Source organism: Cyanistes caeruleus, chromosome 2 (assembly GCF_971803275.1).
Source record: "Cyanistes caeruleus chromosome 2, bCyaCae1.hap1.1, whole genome shotgun sequence".
Lineage (NCBI taxonomy): Eukaryota > Metazoa > Chordata > Aves > Passeriformes > Paridae > Cyanistes > Cyanistes caeruleus.
Genome location: NC_141702.1, coordinates 78329793 through 78352300, shown reverse-complemented (window position 1 = coordinate 78352300; position 22508 = coordinate 78329793). Strand labels below are relative to the sequence as shown.

Genomic DNA, 22508 nt, shown 5'->3' with positions numbered 1-22508 from the left:
GTTTTTTCCCCTACTCTTTAGCAGTAGCTTTAAGCCTGTGACCCTACGTGCTGGGGATCATGAACTGAACCAGTTACTCAGCACAGAATAATCAGCTTTGCTTTTACATGATGTTCTCACAGCAGGGCTTGCCAGCACTAGAGTTTATCATATTCCATTAAGTGAAATTCTTCCTAATCTAATGGAGCAGCTGAACACCATCCTAGGACTTTCCATCCACATAACTTCTCCACCTGCCTGCAGAGCACAAGATTTTTATAGTTTAAGGAAATGATACTTTTCCAACTGTAAACACTGTGGGACTGTGCATGCATTTGCAGTCAGCTGTGGGCAGGAACAGAAGATCTGAGGAAGTACTGCAAGGTGGCTGGACAAGTTGAACAGACACACTGGTATGATTTTCTAGCACTGGCAAAAGGATCTGACTAACTGTTCAAAGTCTTAGTCCAACCACAGTTACTTTAGACAAGATACCCGGCAGCTACATCAATATCTCCCACCAATATGAAGGTTTGCACATAAAAAGCTCAAAACACATACAAGATACCTTTTAAAAGAAAGCTTAAGTAACATGGGATTTTCTTTTTGAAATAATATCTGTTTCACTTCAAGCAACATTTTTCAAATACTTTTGTTTTCATCTTGGAAAACTGCAAGGGTTTTGATTTGGTGGAAACTCTTCTTGCTCCACTGTGCAGTGAAGACAAGAGCATGGCAGAGACAAAAGTCACCCATCCATAATTTTTATTTTCTAAAATTAGAAAAATACTCCCTTTAAGTTTCTCATCAAAGAAAAATATTTATAAGAAACTTGACATCCTTTTTTGCTTGACTTTATCCTTTAGCATGCTCAGGCTTTAGTGTGTATATAGTAGGACAGAAGTGTAATAAACTGTAGTATTTTTTTCCTTCAGTTACGACATTTCAGCTAAGGTGTGAGGTCTTACAGGCTTCACAGAAATGAATTAAGGAAAAAAATGTAAATAGAGGTAGTACTCTAGATAAAGAGATTCCTTCTAGAATGTTATCAATTATGTGATACCAGCAGCAAGGCAAAACAACAACAACAACAAAGTGGGAGTTTTTAAATTTAAAGATTACATACCTTAGCTTTTTCATGGTAAGTGAATGCAGAAAGAATTTCAAACCAAATTAATCCCAGTGCATAAATATCTACTTCCTTTCCATATCTGGCCCCAGACTAGAAAGATTAGAACAGAACAATGCAGGCATCAAATCCAACTGGAGAACAGCACTTCTTAAAGCAAAATTTAAAGTCAGCAAAAATTTCCACCCCAAGGCTACAGGACTGGCCCTACTCAATATCCTTCTTAATTGTTAACCCTTTCTGCCTCAGACCTTTTAAATAGTGACTACTATGTCACACTGAACACCCTGAAATTAAATTACAAGTTCTACAGGCCTGTACAGATAAAGCATGCCAATATTGTCCTGTGACAAATAATGAAACAAACAGAGAAACTCAAATTACGCAATTAACAGGGGCCCAAAATTCAAATTTAAATATATGTCTGGCAGCCTGGTTTTACAAGAGCATTCCTTACAGCACGCAATGTCAAACTGTATGTTCACACAAAGCAAAAAAACATGAACACACTTGTGTTCTCCAGAATACAGTTATCCAGTTACAGAATACACTTTCTCCAGGATACAGTCATCCTTGCATACAGTCATACCAAGGAATTTAAGACAACTTGCTTTAATACTGAGATTAAGATTGAAAACATCCAATGCTGAGTTTATAGGGCACATCTACTTACAGAGATACTCATACAGCAGGATAATTACCTGTTCTGGTGCCATATATGATTTTGTTCCTCTGTCCTCAGTCAGAGTCTCAAATGCCACAGAAGTCACAAGACCAAAGTCACCTATTTTTATTTTATCATTGTGTGATATGAATATATTCTGAGGCTATTTTCATATATATAAATAAAAAGAAGAAAAAAAAAATCACCAAATGACCAAGGTTTATCATCAAGCATAATCAGCCACAGAAGTGTTCCCCATAAAATTTGGTAATTGTTCAGAAAGTAACATTAAGAAACCAATGGTGTGGAAAGAGAAATAAGTTAAATCAATTTTTAAAAACACAAACTAAACTTCAAATAGTACACTCTGCAGTAACTGCACCTTTTTCCCACTAGCTCAGTCATAACTGTATCATGCTTTAATTGCTCTTCAAATACATTGTGCATATAACATTCTAATATTCCAAAGTGCTTTTTCACTCTTCAATCCTAGCCAGGACATCATACGCTTGGTCAAAGCATTTAGTCTCACATGGAATTCCACTCAAGTCAGAGTTTCTCCTAGGCACAAAGGGATCACATGTAGTAAATTAAATGCAGTGTTAAGGCTTACTACAGGTATCTCAGAGTATCACTTTTACATTTCCATTAAACTTCCCCTTTTAAAATTTGACCGTGTCCTGGCTTAAGGCCAGTTGGCAACTAAGCACCACACAGTGGAATGGGAGGGACAATCAAAAGTAAAAATGTAAGCTGTGTTACAAATAGTTTAATAACTGAAACAAAAGTAAAATTTAATAACAATGGTAAATAATAATGATAAAAGGATTAAAAAAAAAACAAAACAAAACAAGGAGAAACAAGTGATGCACAATACAATTGCTCACCACCCACTGACTGATGCCAGATTCCCTCCCTGAGCCCAGATCAGCCCCCCTTCCATGTAAAAACAGTCTTTGACTTAAAAGAAACACTACCTAGTAGCAACCAAAACATCAGTGTTATCAGCATTATTATAATAGTGAACCCAAAACACAGCACTGTACCACCTCTTGAAAAGAAATTAACTGTATCCTAGCCAAAACCAGAACACAAAGAACTAAAACCAGAATGATATATTCTTCAATGAAGTTTCCCAAAGATGGTGAAGGAACTTCATCTTCTGAATGTTTTTAAAACATTCAGAAACAAAACCAAACCAAATAGCCTCACACTATCTTTTACTCAAAGAAGCTCTAGAGGACCATAAGGCCAGGACATACTTAATAGTCAGCAGGAAGAGATCTTCATGTAAAGAATGCTCAGTGTAGTTGTTCTGTTCAAGTCTGACCATGTCCACACATAATTAATATAGTACCTGCAACTGGCTACACTATTTAATGACTCTGTTCCTATCAGGCACAAATTACTTTAATCTCAGCTTGAACCTACCTGCAACTTTGACTCTGGGCTATGGATACCTCAGGTGGCCAAACACCTAAGCTGACAGCAGATCAAAGAGGAGAGGAAGGTTCTCAATTCAAATACAGGTAGAAGAGTTAGCAGCATAACTTGGTTTTAGTCAGGAGAGGGTTAGTTTGTACAGTAATCAGCTCTTCTATACCACCTCATGTCATTTTCTGGGAATGGGGGAAGGATTCACTTCTGAGTAATAGGAGCATGGCCATGAACAGGTAGTGCTCCAAGGTGAATTTTTTGCATGTGAATCACTCTCTGTTTTTAGACTTCTGGTTTTAATAATATTACTGGTTTTGTTTGTTCTTCTTTTCTTATCTCATTGCTGTTTCCAGTAAATTTTTCTTATATAAACCTGTGCTCTCTTCCTTTTGTGCCTCCAGTTCTTCTCTCCAGCCTGCCACAGGGGAGGGGAAAGTCACTGAGGAGTGTGTGGATTCAGTAGGAACATTAAACTGGAGAATACCACTCCTGATCGACCACAGCCTTATTCCTACCTCAGCTAGTAGAGCATGAGACTCCTAATCTCAGGGTCAAGGGTTTGAACCCCGTCTTGAGCATCAAATACAGCCGGGGTGTGGAAGGGGTCAAGTGAGGCATTTGTGGGTTCACTGGAGCAGCCTGCTATGAAGGGACTTCAGTCCCAGCTGTCAAGGTCTCTGGTGGTGGGAATTTGACTTCCACAGTGACTCCTGAGTGATCAGGCAGGGAAGTTAGCTTAACTCTAGGAATGCTACCACACTAATGATTTTTTTTCATAAAGTGAGTGATTTAAAACTCTCTAAGCAACATTATAGCTTCCATCTGAAGCCATGAAGGCTTTGTCCCTTATAATCTTTATATTGAAATAAAATCTTCTTATGACTGTGCACATCTAGAGACTGAAATTCTATCCAAAATTGTAGCATTCAAACAATTTGTATGCATACACAGGACAAAAGTAACTAGAGCATGTTATCAAACACAGCATGTATTAGGATAGATAAACTATCCCTTTACAATATGGCAAGAGCAAACTCTCTAGACTCAACTTTTATTTTTCCAACAGACAACAGTAACACACTGAAAATGCCTGTTAGCTGATGACTACTGATTCTTTGAATTCAGAATTGCATTCTGAGATCCTCCAAGTTTACCTTTTGATTTTAAGATGAGGTTCAGCCAGCTGCTGAAAGAAAATCACTAGCAATATCCAAAGAAGCACATTGCTAGGGTACATAACAGAGTAAGCAAGCACTATAACAATTTAACATTCTCTGAAATTCTAGTAAGTATACTATCTTTAAATTCATTTTTTTTCTTTATTTCTTTACCTATCCTACATACCTTGAGGTCTCGATGAATTAACTCTTTAGAATGAATATATTCCACCCCTTTCGCTATTTGTAAAAATTTGGTTTGTGCCATTGCATGATACTTTCGGTCTTCTCTATTTTTTGCAATCCAGTTTTCCAATGTTCCTTGTTCACAGAATTCCATTTGGATGAAAAGACAGCAAATTTTTTGGTCTGAATTTTGGCTTCAAAAGAAAATTAAAATTAAAATTGGCAAGATACAATTCCTCCCAAATCATCTTCAAAGGCCTTTTTTGCTAATAATTATTTTTGGAGTTACCCAAAACAAAGTCTGCAAGTCCCTTAATTTTAACAAAGATCCTAGAGGAATTTGTTTTAAATAAATAGGACTGCAACCCAAAGAATCCCTGCTCAGTTGCTACATACTCCTGGAATATTTCTGAAGTTTTGCTTGCTTTCTAGTTTCACACTGGAAGTTTTCTGAGAGCCCAAGTTCAATTTCCCTCTTATCTAGAGGCATGTCCTATTCAGTAAGAAATACCACTGTCCTTGGTTCCCATATGACCTTGTAGGAACTGCTCCGAGTCCCTGACATATGTTCTCTATTCTGCTCCAGAAACACAGCACCTGCCTTCCTATCCTGCCCAGAATGGTCACGTACTTTCCAACTCTGTCGTGTCATGAAGGTAGTGACCATTTTTGACATTGGTCTGCTAGTCACAGAAACCCTTCTGAGAGCTACAAATCTAGATTAAATACATTCATCCATCTGGCAGCCTCACATATTCCAGAGAAGCCCATAGGATAGGCTGAGGCTGGAGATGGTGAGGGGAAGGAAAATACAAAGAGAAGCATGCACTGTTTTTAACTATGTACATTGTGTGATGAGTGCCCTTGAATAAAGCTGCTCGAGGCACTGAAAGAACAAGCATTAAATGGCTCAGGACTCTCTGTAGCCTTGAGGTCAGGGCACAACTTCCAGTCTGGGTGCTCAGCTTTGAGGACTTTTTTTCTGTCTTTTACCCAATAACTGTTTAATGTAAAATACATACATGATATTGAGGCTCCAACATATTAATGGTTCCGTTTTGACAGACTTTTTCCCCCCCATTTTACTCTCATTTAATGAGCACAGTTATGGAGAGGTGTCATGCCAACCATAATTTTGAATCCATTAATATTTTATGGCTCTAAGTAAGTATGAGAGCCTGTCTGAAGAGTATGAATTCACAACTAGTGAAAAAAGCTTACCAAAGGAGCTTGGAAAAGTTTTTAGTCTAACTTAACAAGTAAAACTCTCAGCACTGTTTTACCAGAAGTCTCAGTGTCAAAAGACTACCTCTAAATTAAAGAACATTTCATTTTGTATTCCTTTTCTAAACAATCAAAACTGTTTCAGGCATCACGGTTAAAAAATTAACTTAGGGAAATAATTAAATCTATGATAGTTACTGACCAGTACTTACTATGAAAAGTAAACTTCTGATCAGGAATTTGGTAGTCAAATGTCAGAAAATTTTTTAGTTTCTATTGTTAGTTTTTGCCCCAAATTTTGAGTTCTGCAGTCTTACTCTCCTCTACACATTCATTAAGTTTCATATATTGAGAGAGGAGAGAAATATAAAATCATGTTATCTTATTAATCAAGAAAAAGAAGATAGAAATATACTTAATAACATACAACCTGTTACTGGAAAGTATTGTGCATTTTCTCCTAGCAGTATGGTTTCACATGTGTGCATTTATATTCGTATAATAATTTATAACCAATTATCAACAGCATAAAGTTCACTACAGCAAAAAAGTTTGTGAATATAAACTATTATTCTGTAGTTACCTTGAGTCCGGGTACTTTATATGGTCATACCCTTTCCAGCTGAAATGATACCGCACTATGTTCTCATGTGTAAGTTTTGCAAGTCCTTGTGCTTCCCGTTCTACTTTCCTGTCAGGAGCAGGGGAAAGAATTTTAAAAAATAAGGCATTTCCCTATTACAATGTAATACAAAGTTAAATAAAAGTATGCTGTCAAGTGGCAGGATACAGATAGTTTTACATTAATTTAAAAACAAAGCATAATATTGTCCTTCATATAAGTTCAAAGTTCAAAACTGAAGTTACAAATTTGGTGGGGTTATTTTCATCTCCTCAGTTATTCAACATGCAAAAAGTGTTTAAATCCCCACTCAAAAAAATCTGAAAGAGCAAATAGCTGCAAACCTGTCAGCAGAGCAGCAGTCATTGCTTGAAGAACCAGTAGGTTTTCAGTATAGCTCTTAGAATACCAGTATCAATGAAAATAACCCATACTTTTAAAGAACACAAGAATCCAAAGGAATATGTACACATTACACAATTTAAGGAACAAGTATCTCCAACAATTAAAAACATTTTCAATAAATAACCTAAAAGAAATAAATTTTTTCAACTGCTGATAAAATACTCCACTAGGTAACGGTTACAGAAAATTACTTGCAAAAAAATTAAGATCATAATTCTCTCTTGAGATTTATAAAAGCCAAGTAACACAACTTGAGAGTAATGACTACATGGGTCACATATAAAGCATTTTCCAATTACAAACCACAAAATTTATTACTTGTATTTTTTTCTATTTTCTGTAATTATAGTTATTTTGCATTACTGATATGGAAATTTTCCATGTAGCCTGTCAAAAGTAACAGGACTGCTTTCAGTGTTTTAGTAATCATCCGGTTTTCCTCATACACATTTTGCTATATTAGCAACCAGAGCACTGCTTCTGTGTTCAGGGAAAAGAGAACTTAACACACCTACATTTTTACAGCTCCATCAGAAATTAACCCATTACGTGCAAAATTTAACAAAGGTTCAGCACCACTTTCAGCTTACTTGGAAATAAAGAAAACAGTTTACTAGAAAGGACAGACAATTACTAATGAAAATCACCTAAATGCTCCTATTATTGTTGAACAGAGAAAACAAAGTATTAAAATCTTTATTAAGTTTGTCCTAAAAGGCAGAAGTAAATACACAGTACGTACTCTGTGAATTCAACTCGCTTGATTGCATAGGCTGTCTTATCACACTTGGATACTGCCTTGAAAACATTCCCAAAACCACCTGCACCAATAAGCTCTATTTTTTCAAAATGAGAGAGAAGTCTTTAAAAAAAAAAGAAAAACCACACTTAATTATACTTAATTTTCAATTAAGAGTATCAAATAATCTTGACAGATATAATACATCTACTACAATATACTAGTGATCATTTGACAAATCTACAGATCTAAACCACAGCCTTGGAGATTAAAACAAGGGAAACTGACCCTTTCAGGCATGTCAGGTAATTACCCTCACATCTTTACGTGAATGATGTTTGGTTGTGAGCTTTAAATACCATTGCTTGTCAATTTCTATGCTAGATTTGAAATTTCCATGAAAAAGAAATTTAATTTCAATTTTCTTTGAAAGTTCTTTTTACAGCAGTATTTTCCCTCCTTCTACCATAAATAAAAAAAAAAAGTCTTGATTCATATATACTGTTATTGCCTTAAAAATATTAATTTAAAAAAAACCTTCTTACGTTTCATTGACAGTGTGTGGACTCCCATTCTCTTCTCCAGCATTTGTGTCCACATCTGGTGAACTTTCATTTGAATCTGACTTTTTTTTTTCCTCTTCCTTGTTTCTTACATTAGCAAAATTAGCTGCCAATTTTCTTTAACAAGGATAAAAGCAAAATTTATAATGAGCCATTCTTCTAACACATGATGAGAAAAGAAATGTACCTCCCAATAGCAGCATTTCTTTAGTAGAGATAAAAAAAAAATAAAGATATTTGCAACATAGTTTACAGGAGATAGCAATCTCAAAATAAACACATACCTTTTGTTCAGGACAGGATTTTGGGAGTGTCTCTACATGGAAAACAGAAAAATAAAGCCTATCTGAGGTATCCTGAATATTTTCGCTGTAGTTGTTTTCAAACATGTCTGATAATGTATCTAGGAATTGCCTATAAATATGATCATACCGTATGTAAACAATGTCATAAGAATGAATCTTAGCTGTGCATAGCATTACCATTGCAAAAACATACATACCATTATCATTGCAAAAAATTAGCTTAGTTTGACCCTTTTCTTGGTTATAGTACCATTTCTTAAACACTACATAAATTTGATCCACAATACAGAAGGAAATGAGTAATGATTAACAATACTGAATTTTCTTAGGAAAAATGCATGTATTTTCCAATGATTAGTGGATAAAAGAACAAACTGATGTTACACTCTTACAAGAAGCATGCCCCATTCAGGGTCTAAAACATCATTATGAGGAAGACAATTTTCATACTATACCTGAAAATGTGAAGGCTTTTCAGACATTGTCATGTCTTTCATGTTTTCTACCAACTGTGCAGACGGGTCATCAAAGCAAATGCTGTTTCTGTTGAAAAATAATAGACTATTTTTAGGTGAAAATAACACAATAATTAATAAAATTACTGTCATAAGAAAAGAAGTACCAAAAACCCCACACTTTTTAAAGCAAAACCTGAAAAGGCATTAACAATCATGACTGATTTAAACTACAAAACGTCCTGCTTGAAAGCTACTAAAATAACACCACTTCGTAATATTCTCCATTATTTCTATTATGAAATGAGTCTATGATATCTAGAAGATAGAAGAGTGTAAAAGTAGTAGTGGCACTACAGTCAAACTGCTGGTTCTCAAATCACATATCAAACAATGTATGTTCAGCTTCTTTTGCTAAGCAAATTTTTCCCTTTGGTGGAAATGAAGATTCATGTAGGATGAAAAAAGGGGGAGAAAAAAGGAAAAAGGGAGAGAAGAAAGCAGAATATGGAGCACAGGAAAGTACTGAAATTGAATTATACTGAGTTCACAAGAGTGTCACAACAGCAAAATTAGTGTTAAAATGGGATGAAATAAAGCTATTGAGTGAGGTAGGCTAATCCATTTATATCACAGTAAAAATGCTTCTGAAAGAACTACCTATGGCAAAACAGGAATAAATCAGAAAGCTCTAAGCTTTACCATACAGACTCACATAAAATTGCACAAGTAGAACAAACTTTGCTCCAAAGAATAAGGAACAGAAGTTAAAATTAGATGGCTCTATACTGCAATAAAACAATAAAATTATATACTTTATTTAGACTTAGAGAACACTGCCCTCCAAGATTAGTAAATATATTGTTATCACATTAGTAACCCAACTTACTCTGAGTCAGACCCAGTTGACGCTTGAGAGAAATCGCTACATTTGCTAAGGGTACAACTACCATTAGATCTTTCAGTTTCCATCTGGGAAAAAAAGAAAAGCCAAGAATGTTTAACAAAATCACATGAACAAATCCCTAGTGCAAAAAATGCCATCCAAAGTGGGCAGAGGGAAGATTAAAGGGTCCAAAGAGGAAGCTGTTAACTGCACTAAACATTCAAAGCCCTGCAGAGGAAAGGCAACTGCCCAATTTTCTCCTAGAGAAAGGAAAATCACAAGGCCCTGTCACAGTGAGGGTACTATACAGACATATTTACAAAAGTAGAGTCTGGATTCTATTCAAAACTAGGATGGGAGTAAGAGTTATGGAAAGCAAATATCTTTGTTGTTTGCTGCATGTGCAACTGCTGTGTGGAGAATGTTAGGCTTTGATATATGTAATCAGCAGAACTGAAAATCTGAGTCAGTACAAATTGACATTCAATGTCTTCAGCATAAAAACACTGCAAAACTCGTAACTAAATTGGGGTTGAATAAAAAAAACTTACCCCAAATACTTAGCAGTGGTTCTTCCCCTTCCTCCCCCTACCCATGTCATAAGAGCATAAAAGTAACATTAAAAGCAACACCAACACCTACAATGGACATACACTATCACATCACAAAAAGTAAACAAACTTGTTTTCTTCTTATATTTCCTGGTTTTCCATCATGTTACCATGGAAACCAAAACATAGGATTTATGTTTCAATGACAGCCAACAAATAAACCCCTTTTTATGAATACAGGAGTACTGGACCTTTACTACTTTTTGCCAGTTATATTTTGCTTGTTACACAGACATCACTGAGAATAAGGAAAAATTAAAAACAAACAAAACCAATCTACCCCAAATTTAGACTAACTGGTATACAAATTCTGTTTGAGGTAGTAAATTTCAGACATTAGTGAAAATAAAAAGATCACTGGGTTTGCAATATAGGAAAATATTAAGAAAGGCTCCTAGACCTGTAATAGTCAATTAATTAATTACATGGTTGACCTTAAAAAAACATTGAATATTCTCAGTAACAGCCAAATAATTTTAAAAGTACTTAAAAGTAAAAAAGAATTCTTCCCTCCCCCATGCTGCCATAGTTTATTTTAAACTACACTCCATTTAAGTTAGTTTGTATGTTCTGTACAGTTCAAAAGTGGGTTTGGATCACTATTGGAATTCTGATAATTTTTTGCACACATGGAAATAACAGTTTCCAACATGAAGACAACAGCTCTGTTCTCCAGAGAATGGTGTCAGCAATTGTTTCACTAAACTCTGCCTTTGAACACTACTGAAGGCAAGTTCTGTTGATTCTGAGTCTTGCCTTTGCCTCTCACATTCCACAACAGATTTTTGATTCAGCAGAAGACGGTAAAAAAAGTATGTTCATAGCCTGCCAGTTCAATAACACTTCACTCAAGAGACAGCTGGTATACAAGTAAGAATTTAGAAATTTTTAATGTGTGTGCATCCTTGAATGACAACATATCAGAGCTATTCTGCAACAGAGAGATATCAACTGTTAAGATTTTTTTTTTAATCCAGAATTGAATATAGAAACATAACATAAATTCTACTAACAGTAGCCCAACCAACATATTAAGATATGGATTGTTTCCCTTTTTAATGGAATCCATGGAATATGCTTTTAAATACAATGAGGAAATTGGTTCAAAGATTTAAACTGCTGTGATAAGGCTAAATATAGCACATAGTGTCAGAGAGCTTGCTTTATTTACCTTCTCATATGCTTCTTTTGCAGCAGCTTGTTTTGCAGCAATTAGGGAAGGTCCAGTGCCCCTTCCATACAAAACACCACTAATTGTACAGCTAATAGAATACCTGTAAAATACAACAGGGAATCAAGTCTTATATGCCATATGACAAGTCTTAATTTGATGATTTTTAGATACTACAATCAACTGACATTATGGAATGGAAATCTGAAATACACACTTCAGGGCAGTGTTTTCAATATATATTTAATCTAATTAATAATGCTAGGTAACTAATTTGTTGCACTTTCAAGGTAACCCACTTTCAGAGCCTGGCACAATCATGGAAAAGATTATTCTGGGAGGTATTGATATGTTTATCAATAACAATACAGTCATTGGTCACAGCCAGCGTGGCTTCATGAAGGGAAAGCCCTGATTTCCTTCTATGGCAGGGTACTCCACCCAGCTGATCTAGGAAAGCAAGATGACGCAATCTTTTTGGATTTTGGCAAAGTTTTTCATACCATCTCCCACAGCATCCTTCTGGACAAAATATCTGGCACACAGCTGGATAACCATGCTTACATGATGGGTGAGCAGCTGGCTCATGGATCAGACACAAAGGGTTACAGGGAATGGGGTGACATCAGGCTGGGGACCTGTCACTAGTGGTGCTCTGCTCCATTCTCAGCCCTGTGCTCTTCAGCATCTTCATTAACAACTTGTACACAGGACTCAAAGGATACCAAGTAATTTTGCTGACAAGACTAAACTGGGAGGAGGTGTTGACTCCTTCAAGGGCAGGGAAGCCCTGCAGAGATACCAACACACTAAAATTAAGAGATGAGCAATCACCAATCATGTGAAATTTAACAAGGGCAAGTGCCGAATTCTGCAGTTGGGATGGGACAACCCAGGTTGCGCATACAGACTTGGGAACAGGAGGCTGGAGAGCAGCACTGTGGAAAGGCACCAATGTATCCTGGTCACTGGCAAGTTGAACCTGAGCCAGCAGTGCCCTGGCAGCCAGGAGGGCCAACTCTGTCCTGGGGGGCATCAGGCACAGCATGGCCAGCTGGGCAAGGGAGGGGATTGTCCTGCTCTGCTCTGAGCTGGGGCGGCCTCAGCTCCAGTGCTGGGGGCAGTTTTGGGTGCCATAATAAAAAATGACATTAAGCTATTGGGGAAAGTCTGAAGGATGGCAACAAAGATGGTGAAGGGCCTTGAGGAACAGCCATATGAGGAGCAGCTGAGGTCACTTGGGCTGTTCAGACTGGAGGAGACTGAGGGGCAACCTCACTGCAGTTATAACTTCCTCACTGCAGTTATAACTTCCTTGTAAGGGGAAGAGGAGGGGCAGGCACAAATTTCTTCTCTCTGGTGACCAGTGACAGGACTCAAAGAGAGAGCATGAAGTTGAGTCAGAGTAAGTTTAGGTCAGACATCAGGAAAAGATTCTTCACCCAGAGGGTCATTGGGCACTGGAACAGGCCCCCCAAGGAAGTGGTCACAGCACCAAGCCTGACAGCTCAAGAAGCTTTTGGATAATGCTCTCAGGCAGATGGTGTGACTCCTTCTAAAGATTCAGCTAACATGACCAAGGATAACTAATGGTAGTATTAGTAAACACAGGAAAGTATCAGAAGGAAGCAGGAAGATTAAATTGTATCTTACATGGGAGCGTGGGCATCTCCAGTACGAGTTCTGTCCGGATAGTCAACTATTTGATGCGTCTTTAGTGAAAAAATATTTAATAGGCTGACATAATCTTTGTCTAGTGCAGGTGATGAGGTTGTTTGAGTTGTTGTTAACTCTGCAGCTGCCATATTTGAGGGACTCTTAAACTATAAAGCAAACAAAACAGGTAACTTAAAAACCTAAGCTTAACATTAACAGTGCACAAGAACTAATATATCTGCAAGGTTTGTCCACATTCCAAGACTCTTAAGAAATCCCATTTTCTGTCCTTTGTGGCAAAGCACAGTCATCCCAAGCAAAATTATTACATTTTGAATAAATGTAAAGCCAGCTTTCCAAGTACTACACTTCAGCCTTTAACAACTTCTCACCATGCCTCATTCCACCCCTTTTAGAAAAATATAGGGAATGAGCTGTGAAGAAGGGATGGCAGCAAGATTCTGCTGCTGCTCCCATTTAGCAAGGGCTGCAAATGCTCCTGTGCATGTACAAAAGGGAAAAGCAGGACTTTTCAGCTGTCTCATGATCAGTCAACATCACTAACATATCAGCAAACATGCAGCAATTCTGTTAAAGTAATCGCAGTGACAGTAAAAGCCATATAGAAAAACGTAAGGAAAGATTTCACACAAAAGATGCTAAGAAGCAGAGTCAAAAAGAAAAATAAAGAATGGCAAATAAAGAAGGGCAAAACACTTGGCAGAAAAGGAGCAAAATTCAAACCTAGACTTAATCAAGTACAGATAGAGTATATAACCAGCTATACTGTAAAGAATACAATGAAAAGGAAAAAGAAAGATGAATAAGAACAAGTGAAAGTAAGCAATTTCATTAGCAGAGTGGCAACAGACACACTGAGTTATGCCCTGCAAATGTTTTGAAGACATTGAATCATTGAACAAGTGTCAAGATATAAAAGTACCACTGTCCACTCTGCATACACCAAGGCAGGTTAACAAAGACAAATACATTTCCTTATCCTCCTATAACTGCAGAGGAGGAAACAGTCACAATATTTCAACCCTACAGGAAAACAGTAAGAAAAACAATTCAGTGATAAAAAGTAGAGAAGTGCCAAGTAACACAGAACAAAGACAACTTCAACTTAACTAATTAGAAACTTAAACAACAAATTAAACAACATTTTATTGGTCTACTTTTAGATATTTATCCTCAATATTTACTACATTACATATGATGTACATGGCATAGTAAACCCCAAAACTTAATCCCACTATTTACTCACCTGTTTCTCAATAATTTTCCATGTTTCTTTTGCTGCTACTGCTTTTGCTTCTTTTTTCCTTTTACCTGTGCCTGTATTATATTCCTTACCGTCTATTTTGACCACAACTGTGAACCTGCAATAAAGGAAACTTGTCTAAAACATTGCTACGTTTTTCCCACATACATACTTTAACAACCTTATCAGATTAAACTTTGTGTTTATTATCTACAAAGCACTATAAGGTAACTGGAAAGTATTGAAGCATTAATGTGTTTTTATTATATCAAGCCTATGATTATCATAATACTTTAGTATATTTTTTTTTAATTTTCCTCTCCAGTCACAAATGCATAGGCTTTATTAGTTCAAACAGTATTTTTTACTGCTTAACTACTTTTTAAAATTTTATTTATTTTTTTTAGAAAGCATTAGAATGAATGAGATCTTCATCATTACAAGAAAGTTTGTAACATCAGGACAACATCTCAGCAGTGCAACACAACGCACAGGAAAAATTAGCTAATCTTGATTTCAGGAAACCAGACGCGATAGTGCACTCACCTTTAATACCCTGTGATGTGCACTGCTTAGTAAGAGCAAAAACCACATCTGGTGCTTGTGAGACAGGAATTTAAAGGCAGTCACAAAAAAAGCCCCACCAAAACAAACAAACAAACACACAAACACAAACCCCAGTCCTGCCTTTCTGTGCTCAACTGCTGATCTCTCTCTGTCCCTCATTCCATGACTGTGCATGTCCTGCTTCCCATGTGGCAGCTCCATGATTCAGGATGGGAATCTGATGCAGTACTGACCGGGATGGGATGGGATGGGATGGGATGGGATGGGATGGGATGGGATGGGATGGGATGGGATGGGATGGGATGGGATGGAAGGGGATGGAAGGGGATGGAAGGGGATGGAAGGGGATGGAAGGGGATGGAAGGGGATGGAAGGGGATGGAAGGGGATGGGATGGGATGGGATGGAAAGGGATGGAAGGGGATGGAAGGGGATGGAAGGGGATGGAAGGGGATGGAAGGGGATGGAAGGGGATGGAAGGGGATGGAAGGGGATGGAAGGGGATGGAAGGGGATGGAAGGGGATGACACTAACATCTAGCTCACTAACTTAGAGCATATAACTAACATGTAACTAACTAACATGTAACAAATAAAATATAACTAACTAACTCAGAGCAGCCAGAATGGTGCTGTTGTGGCTTTGGGACTAAAACAGGGTCAATGTTTTGCCTACTACTGAGTAGTGTTTTCACAGCACCAAAGGATTTTTTCCTTTTTCCCACTCTGGCCTTCTAGCAAGCAGAAGGGAGCTATGTGAGAAGCTGGGAAGAAAGACAACCAAGGCAGGTGGCCAGAGAGATATTCCATGACATATGGCATCATACTCAGCAATAAAAGCTGGGAGATGAAGAAGGAAGCAGGGGATACCCAGGACTATAATGTTTGCCTCTCCAAGTAAACATTGGGCACAATGAAGCTCCACTTTCTTGGAAACATCTGCCTGCTGATGGGAAGGAGAAAGCAACTTCCTTATTTTGCTTTGGTCACATATCCAGCTATGCTTTGTCTATTAAACTGTCTTTATCGCGATCCACAAGTTTTTCTCCCTTTCACCTTTCTGATTCTCTCCCTGTCCCTCTGGGGGAAAGTGAGTTGGCTGGGGGTTTCAGTGCCTCCTGGGGTCAACCCACCGCTGTGCCCTCGCAACAAATGGTTGGATTTCAGATAAATCAGTCCTTACAGATCCGACTTGTCCTGCAGCTGCAAAACTCCTAATGTTTCTGATACTGCCTTTGTATGAAAGGCAACAGAGGAGAAAATAATTGGATTTCCGCCTTTGGCAGCAGCACACACTTGCACCAAGTTAAAGTGACTGTTGGAGCCTCGGGGCACCTCTGTGCCTCAGGTTGCAGCAGAGCACGTAAATGCTCACAGCCAACAAGATGGATTCACAGAGTCAAGGTACAGCACCGTGAGTTCCTCTGCAGGCAAATTGTTCTCAAATAGCTTAGTTACCTTAGGAACTCACTTTTTTCATTATTCCAACCTCATTCTCCACCTCCCTTTAATGAAATGTTTGGGTGGGAAACAATGAAGATGCAGAAGAGTGCTTGCTCTCATTGTGTAAGCAAGGCTTAACAAGAAATCTTAAGGGGGAAAACAGCAGGAAAAGGCACACCCATAGTGTGCCATACACTCTACACATAGGAAACAACAAAGAAAAAACAAAACGTGTAAGAAAGGTTGTTCTTTGGGAAGGAGTTTGTCAGTCAACCCATACCTAGGCACTGAATACTACACACATTCAGCTATGACACTGCATCCAAAATACCCCATTTTATCTAAGCATCCTGAGGAAATCTGCAGTGAGTCTCCATGACCAAGTTGAGGATTGCCTGCAGGAATGTTACATGAGTTGCTCATAAAGGCAGAGTCACACTCATCCACCATGAACCCCAAGTTCATAAGCAATTCCCAGACTTAACAGTTCAGGCAGGACTGGCCTAACTGTCCATTCTCGGTGGTCCCAGACCAAGAAAGCTCAGGACTGAGCCACCCTGGGCTCCTTTAACCTTCTTACATTGTGTTCAGCACTGACCCTGTCAGATACAGTAACGGAAGCAGCCACAGAATCATGACACCATGGGAGGTATCTCTGCATCAGGCCCCAGATTTATGAAATGGGACACAGCACAGAAGAGTTAGGGAGCCAGCTCACAACCTGCAGTGCTCAATGCTTCCAGTTAGCAGGCAGCACACCGGGAAAGAGCAGCACAAGGGGACTGAAGGAGTTTTACAGCACACATCACTACAGCCAGACACTTTACACTATATCCTTGGAATAACCCAAGTTACCCAGGATTTTCCTAGATACCACTAGGATTCAACAATGGGTTGAATTTCATTTGTGAATGTAACAGAAGACACAGAAAAACAATGAAAAATCACAATAAATGGGATAAGTTATTTGGAATGTATGTAAATTCTGTCAGTCCCATGTCATCACTTTTGAAGAATGAAGATGTTGCTGCATGATCACAGCTGTGGTCTTTACTGCAATAAGGGTTACTTTGTTAAATTACATGAGCCACATGGGGAAAAAATTAAGACAACTGATTAATGTTATAATAATAATTATAATTATAAGGTCCAGATAGTATTTATTCATTTATTCTGGGATGGTAGTTGGACTCAAGAATATATCTGCAGGCCGTACTGACAACATGCAACAACACATCAAAAGAAACATAATTATTAGCATGAGGCTCGTCTTCATGCAAACTAGCAAAAAAAATTTAAAAATTCACACAAGGAAATATTACAGATTTTGAGTACATACAGCCTTTGGAAAGGGAAAAAACTACACTGTATCAATGCTAAAAAATAAAATATTCTCCCTCACCTACAATTGTCTTTAAAAGGGAAAGCAAAACTTCTTAAGCAGAAAGACTCTTTTCTTGTAAGAGATGTTAAAAAATATACTACACATTAAAAATTAGTATGCAATCAGTTAATACACCCAACCTTTCTGGTTAGAAATCAACAATGCTTTGCAAACACTGCTTTGTAGCATTTAAATCACAAACTGAAATTCTTGCTGTAACCCAATCCACCTTCTGAGAGGAGATGCATAACATACAGTAGAGTTACTAGTAAGTAGCAGGTTCATTGCTGACACTTTCTGAAAAAGAGCCATCACCCTTGAAATAAGTCTTTCTCTCTAAACTGTATCACATGACATTTTCCCCATGCATCTACCAGTCAACTCACCGTTTCAACTAGCTTTCCCACTACATATGTACTTTCAGCAAGCTAACAGTTGTGACTGCAAGCTTTACAAGGTTTGTTCATTGCAGGAAGAGCCCTGCTAGTTATTGACATGCAAAGCAAACTTACTCGCGATCATGAGGTGGGCCACTCTCATCGACGGTGACGTACTGCACTGGAAGTTTATGTGTTTGACCGTACCGGTTGATCATCGCCACATACTCATGATCCATTTTGACACAATCTTCAATAGATGCTGCAAAGTAACATTCAAAGATGTGTCTGTCGCTCTAGACACAGAATAAAAGCAGCCCCTAATCCTGGTAGATAGGTCACTGCTACGACATAAAATAGAAAATTGGTGCCAGTAACAAAGTTAGGAAACTAATTCGAATTTCCAATTCCAATGATAGGTCTGCAAAAATTTTGGAAATCATTGGAACAACAGTTTTAGAAGTTTAGTTTCTTCACATTGTGAAGAATTTAGGGATTAGAGAAGATTTCTTAGCAGATTTCTTAACAGAAAAAGATTGAATCATTCACTGAATTCTGTTGGAGGAAAAGAATCAGTAACGTTCCTCCATTATTCGAATCAGTTCCTTCAGAAGAGAGCCCGACGGCACTTCATATATCCCTTGGAGCAGCGATGACGCCAGGCGTAGCCACACGAACCGAAGATGACCGCAGGCTGCCGTCACCGGGAGCCAGGCCGCTGCAGCCGAGCTGCGGGCACCCATCTGGCACGGACCCCTGCCCTTCCTCCCGCGCCCCCGCCCCGCCGGTACCTCCGAGCGGCTGCCGATGCTGCGGGACCCGCGCACGCTCCAGCCGCCTGCGCTGCCCGGCCCGGAGCGCAGATCCCGCCCAGTTTCGTTTCCCGCAGCACGGCCCGGCCCGCCTGAGAGCAAAAACGAAACCGAAAGGGAGGCGATGCCGGGAGATCCCCGCAGCAGCGAGGCCGGGGGGAGCCGCGCTCTGCCCGGCACAGGGAGCGGCGCCTCCCGCGCTCCTGAGCTTACGGGGAACCGAGGGTTCCGAGGCAAGCGAGGGGCTTCGCAAAGACCTGACCCCCCAGCCTTGCCCCTGACTCGCTGGCGCCTTTTTCTGTTCTAGTAACCACACGCTATAGCTCAGCAACGTGGCCAACGGAGAGCAGGGCACACCCAAGTACATCCAAACCCCGGAGTTTTACACTGTCATAGTCTCCCCCGGGGCGTCAGTCCCGCTCTTCCTTCTCGTCTTCTCCTGCCTCCCCGCTCCGTGTTCATCCACCGCACTGGCGTTACCTCATCCAAAAGTTTGGCAGGCACCGGCTCCTGCTGTTACTCTCAAGTAGTCTATTCACCTGGCTGTGTCACCTGTCTTCATGTCCTTTGTTATCATAAAGGCTGGAATTCATGGCCTCTTGTCTCGAGCTCCAACCTGGAGCCCAATCTGAATCTGTATTTTAATCTGTGGATTGCAGGCCAAGACACCAGGGTGAGAATTATTCCTCAACACACTGAGCTTAAAATATATTATGGGTATCACTGAACATGAATGCACTTCATAATAAATCTCTTACTGGGATAAAGGGAAAAAAAATCAGCCACCAAATTAATAATGTATTCTGTGAAAGTGGGAAATAAAAATCCCCAAGATTAGTTTTCAGGGGCTAGATGTAAAGGATGCAGCAGATGACTTCCACTGTGCACACAGGTCACCTACTCCTGATCACCCAGATTTGACTCCCACTCCTTGCAAGGTCTCACTCCAGCAGAAACCAGACAGCTGGTTTGAAAGGACCAGTGTGAAAGGGACACAGCAGTAAGCCTTAGGTCTTCCTCAGTATAAGGAAACAGCTTGGGCACCCAGGAAGCTCACCTGCTCTCTCACAGTGCTAACACAACCAAAAAGGATCCCATTGAGACACCAGTGGGGATGCAGATAAAAAACATCAGAGAGTGCCAGATGCTGAACTCCTAAACATAATCATCTTGTAGCCAAAAAAAAGGGAAAACTATGACATGAGTTGAATAATTCACAAATTTATTATTATTATTATTATTATTATTATTATTATTATTATTATTACTATTATTAGATAACAAGTGTTCCTTGGAAGTGTTTATTTGATGATGTTCCTTTTTAAAACATATGCAGAGCAATTTCTCATTTAAAGACACCAAACTGGCATTCTTACATTATCACTTCTAGGATGTGCAGTGTATCTTATGTTTCAGCTACTCAGGTTTCCCGTGACTGCTCTTTTCCTGGTTCTCAGCTCTGCAAGGGATTTCCAGCCTCGAGTGAGCCTGTGAAAGAACAAGGAGAAAGTAACACACTTGCTGATAGATAAATCTGTCATGAGTGAGCTTATTTGCTGACCCTGGGGTCCAGATAAATAATAGCACATCAAACAGGCTGGCTGAAGTTCAACAACCTGGCAGAGAATTTTCCAAGTGTACATAAGAGCACATTTTGCAATTACACTCTAAAGTGAACAAACACTTTCCATGAAGAGTCAGTTAGTGAGAAGACAGAAAATAAAAAAAATTAAAATAAGTTTAAAATGTAATTATCATTTATTATTTAACTGCTTCAATTCCGTAACAGAAAGCTTCTAGTAAAAATATTTACCTTATAAAATCTTGTAAGATAAGATGTTCTTTTCCAACAATGACCTCTCTGATGGTTAAAGAGAGCACAAACATTAATTTTATGTAAATGTACCTTTTTCCAAAAGCACACACAGGACCCACTGCTCACTCAATGCAGGGCTCCCTAAAACAAATGCCATCTTCCTAAGCAGAGTGAATCCTAGAAATTCAGCTATTTTTAACCACCCTTCTGAGTAAATTCTGAAAAACAGTAATTCAGTAGAGGCATGTGAAATCCACATGCCTAACACCTTTTCTGACATATCAAGCAAAACAAGCACATTTTATTAGAGCCAACTAGAGTAATTTTATTAAAACACCTGTTATTGCCTTAACTATGAAGGATCCTTAGGCATCTCTGTTTCTTCTCAGAATCCTCCTCTCTCCTTAAAGGCTTGTCTTCTGTAGTTTTACTTATCATATGCCAGGCTCTTGGGCACAATTATTTTGGCCTTGCATGTGACTCAATGTCTTGTATCAGATAAGGAGATTGCTATCAAAGGTTCAGTTTTTAGAACCAAAAGTGACCTGGAGTGAACTTCCAACTTTTTGGTAGGAGACAATGTTTTCTCCAGTTTTGTGAATTGCAGTTAATGAATAATGTCTAATCCACATTAGTAGTATTAAACACTAATCAAATTAAGAAAATTTGCTTGCTGGCTGTTAAAAAATACCTTGTGTATCTCAAAACATTATCAATGAACAAGAGCCTATTAACCTTCATCTTGGGGAAAATCATCAATTCTGGAACAGACTGATGCGCTGGTACGCACACCTAAAAATCTTGTTCTGCGAAGCTGTTCAGGCCTTCATTCAAATACCTTTGTGATTCATTCGCTCTATAAAATATTGAGCTTTGGAGTTTCAAGTAATCCTTTATTGTATGGGTTCTCCAAATAGCGGAGTTACAGTGGAATTGCTGACTTTGGCTTTATTAGGAACACTTGCTTTTGGATTATTCAATCCCCGTGCTGTGGCTGCTGTGCCCGCAGGTAACTGCAGAAGGACACGCTCCAGAAGGTAACCGGGAAAGCCGGGAAAACCGAACCGAACCGAATCTTTTGCGTGCGTGTCCTCCTCCTGCAGCTCCTTGTTCAGGGAACGCTTCGGAGTGCAAACCTACAGGCTTCGGCATCTTTGGGCGCCACGCTGCGACCCCGTGCAGGGACCTGTTCGGTGCCGCTCCCAGAGGCTGGCACAGCCCGCCAAGCTGCCACCAACAGCCGGGGGCGGGCAGGCCTGCCCGGGTGGATGCGATGCGAGGGGAATTCTTTCACGGCAAAGCTGTTCCCCTGGCAGCATCTCAACAGGTTATTTTCCAGCCGCCTGCCAGCTGTCCCGTTGCCTCACCCAGAAAGCATTCCTACACAGAGGGAAAAAAAACAAAGGAAAAGACCGAACATCGAAAGACCCCACGCCACGCCCGGGGCCCCGTAGAGCCGCTGCTCCTCCCGGGCCCAGCCGCAGCCCCGGCACGGCTCCCCTTCCCCGCGCGTTCCGCGGCCTTTCTTCCCGGCCTTTCTTCCCGGCCTTTCTTCCCGGCCTTTCTTCCCGGCCCCAACCCCCACGAGCTGCGGGATTCGGGCAGGGTCTCCTCAGAGCCCATTCCAGAGCCCTGCGCGCTAACAATCCTCCTTTTCT

At 39.4% G+C, this 22508-nt stretch overlaps 2 protein-coding genes across 3 annotated transcripts in view; one reads left to right on the top strand and one right to left on the bottom strand.

The window, feature by feature from the left end:
- GPATCH11 (G-patch domain containing 11) overlaps positions 1-15865 on the top strand; it is a 26181-nt gene extending 10316 nt beyond the window's left edge. Inside the window, exon 9 of the mRNA XM_023923785.2 lies at positions 15757-15865. The gene's annotated coding sequence lies outside the window, so the exon portion shown is untranslated. The remainder of the gene's footprint in view (positions 1-15756) is intronic.
- EIF2AK2 (eukaryotic translation initiation factor 2 alpha kinase 2) overlaps positions 1-22508 on the bottom strand; it is a 27073-nt gene extending 4565 nt beyond the window's left edge. The window contains exons 1-15 of one of the 2 annotated variants that reach the window (XM_086878107.1): positions 20411-22508; positions 19014-19680; positions 18358-18484; positions 14457-14571; positions 13187-13356; positions 11534-11636; positions 9755-9837; positions 8866-8953; positions 8390-8421; positions 8088-8222; positions 7546-7665; positions 6360-6467; positions 4554-4746; positions 1810-1935; positions 1106-1201 (exon numbers count right to left, since the gene is read on the bottom strand). In XM_086878107.1, coding sequence (XP_086734233.1) covers positions 1106-1201; positions 1810-1935; positions 4554-4746; positions 6360-6467; positions 7546-7665; positions 8088-8222; positions 8390-8421; positions 8866-8953; positions 9755-9837; positions 11534-11636; positions 13187-13356; positions 14457-14571; positions 18358-18484; positions 19014-19401 — 1884 coding nt within the window. In that variant the 5' untranslated portion in view covers positions 19402-19680; positions 20411-22508. Of the gene's footprint in view, positions 1-1105; positions 1202-1809; positions 1936-3724; positions 3920-4553; positions 4747-6359; positions 6468-7545; positions 7666-8087; positions 8223-8389; positions 8422-8865; positions 8954-9754; positions 9838-11533; positions 11637-13186; positions 13357-14456; positions 14572-18357; positions 18485-19013; positions 19681-20410 lie in introns of those variants that run through there. The other variant, XM_086878109.1, reaches the window with a different exon arrangement.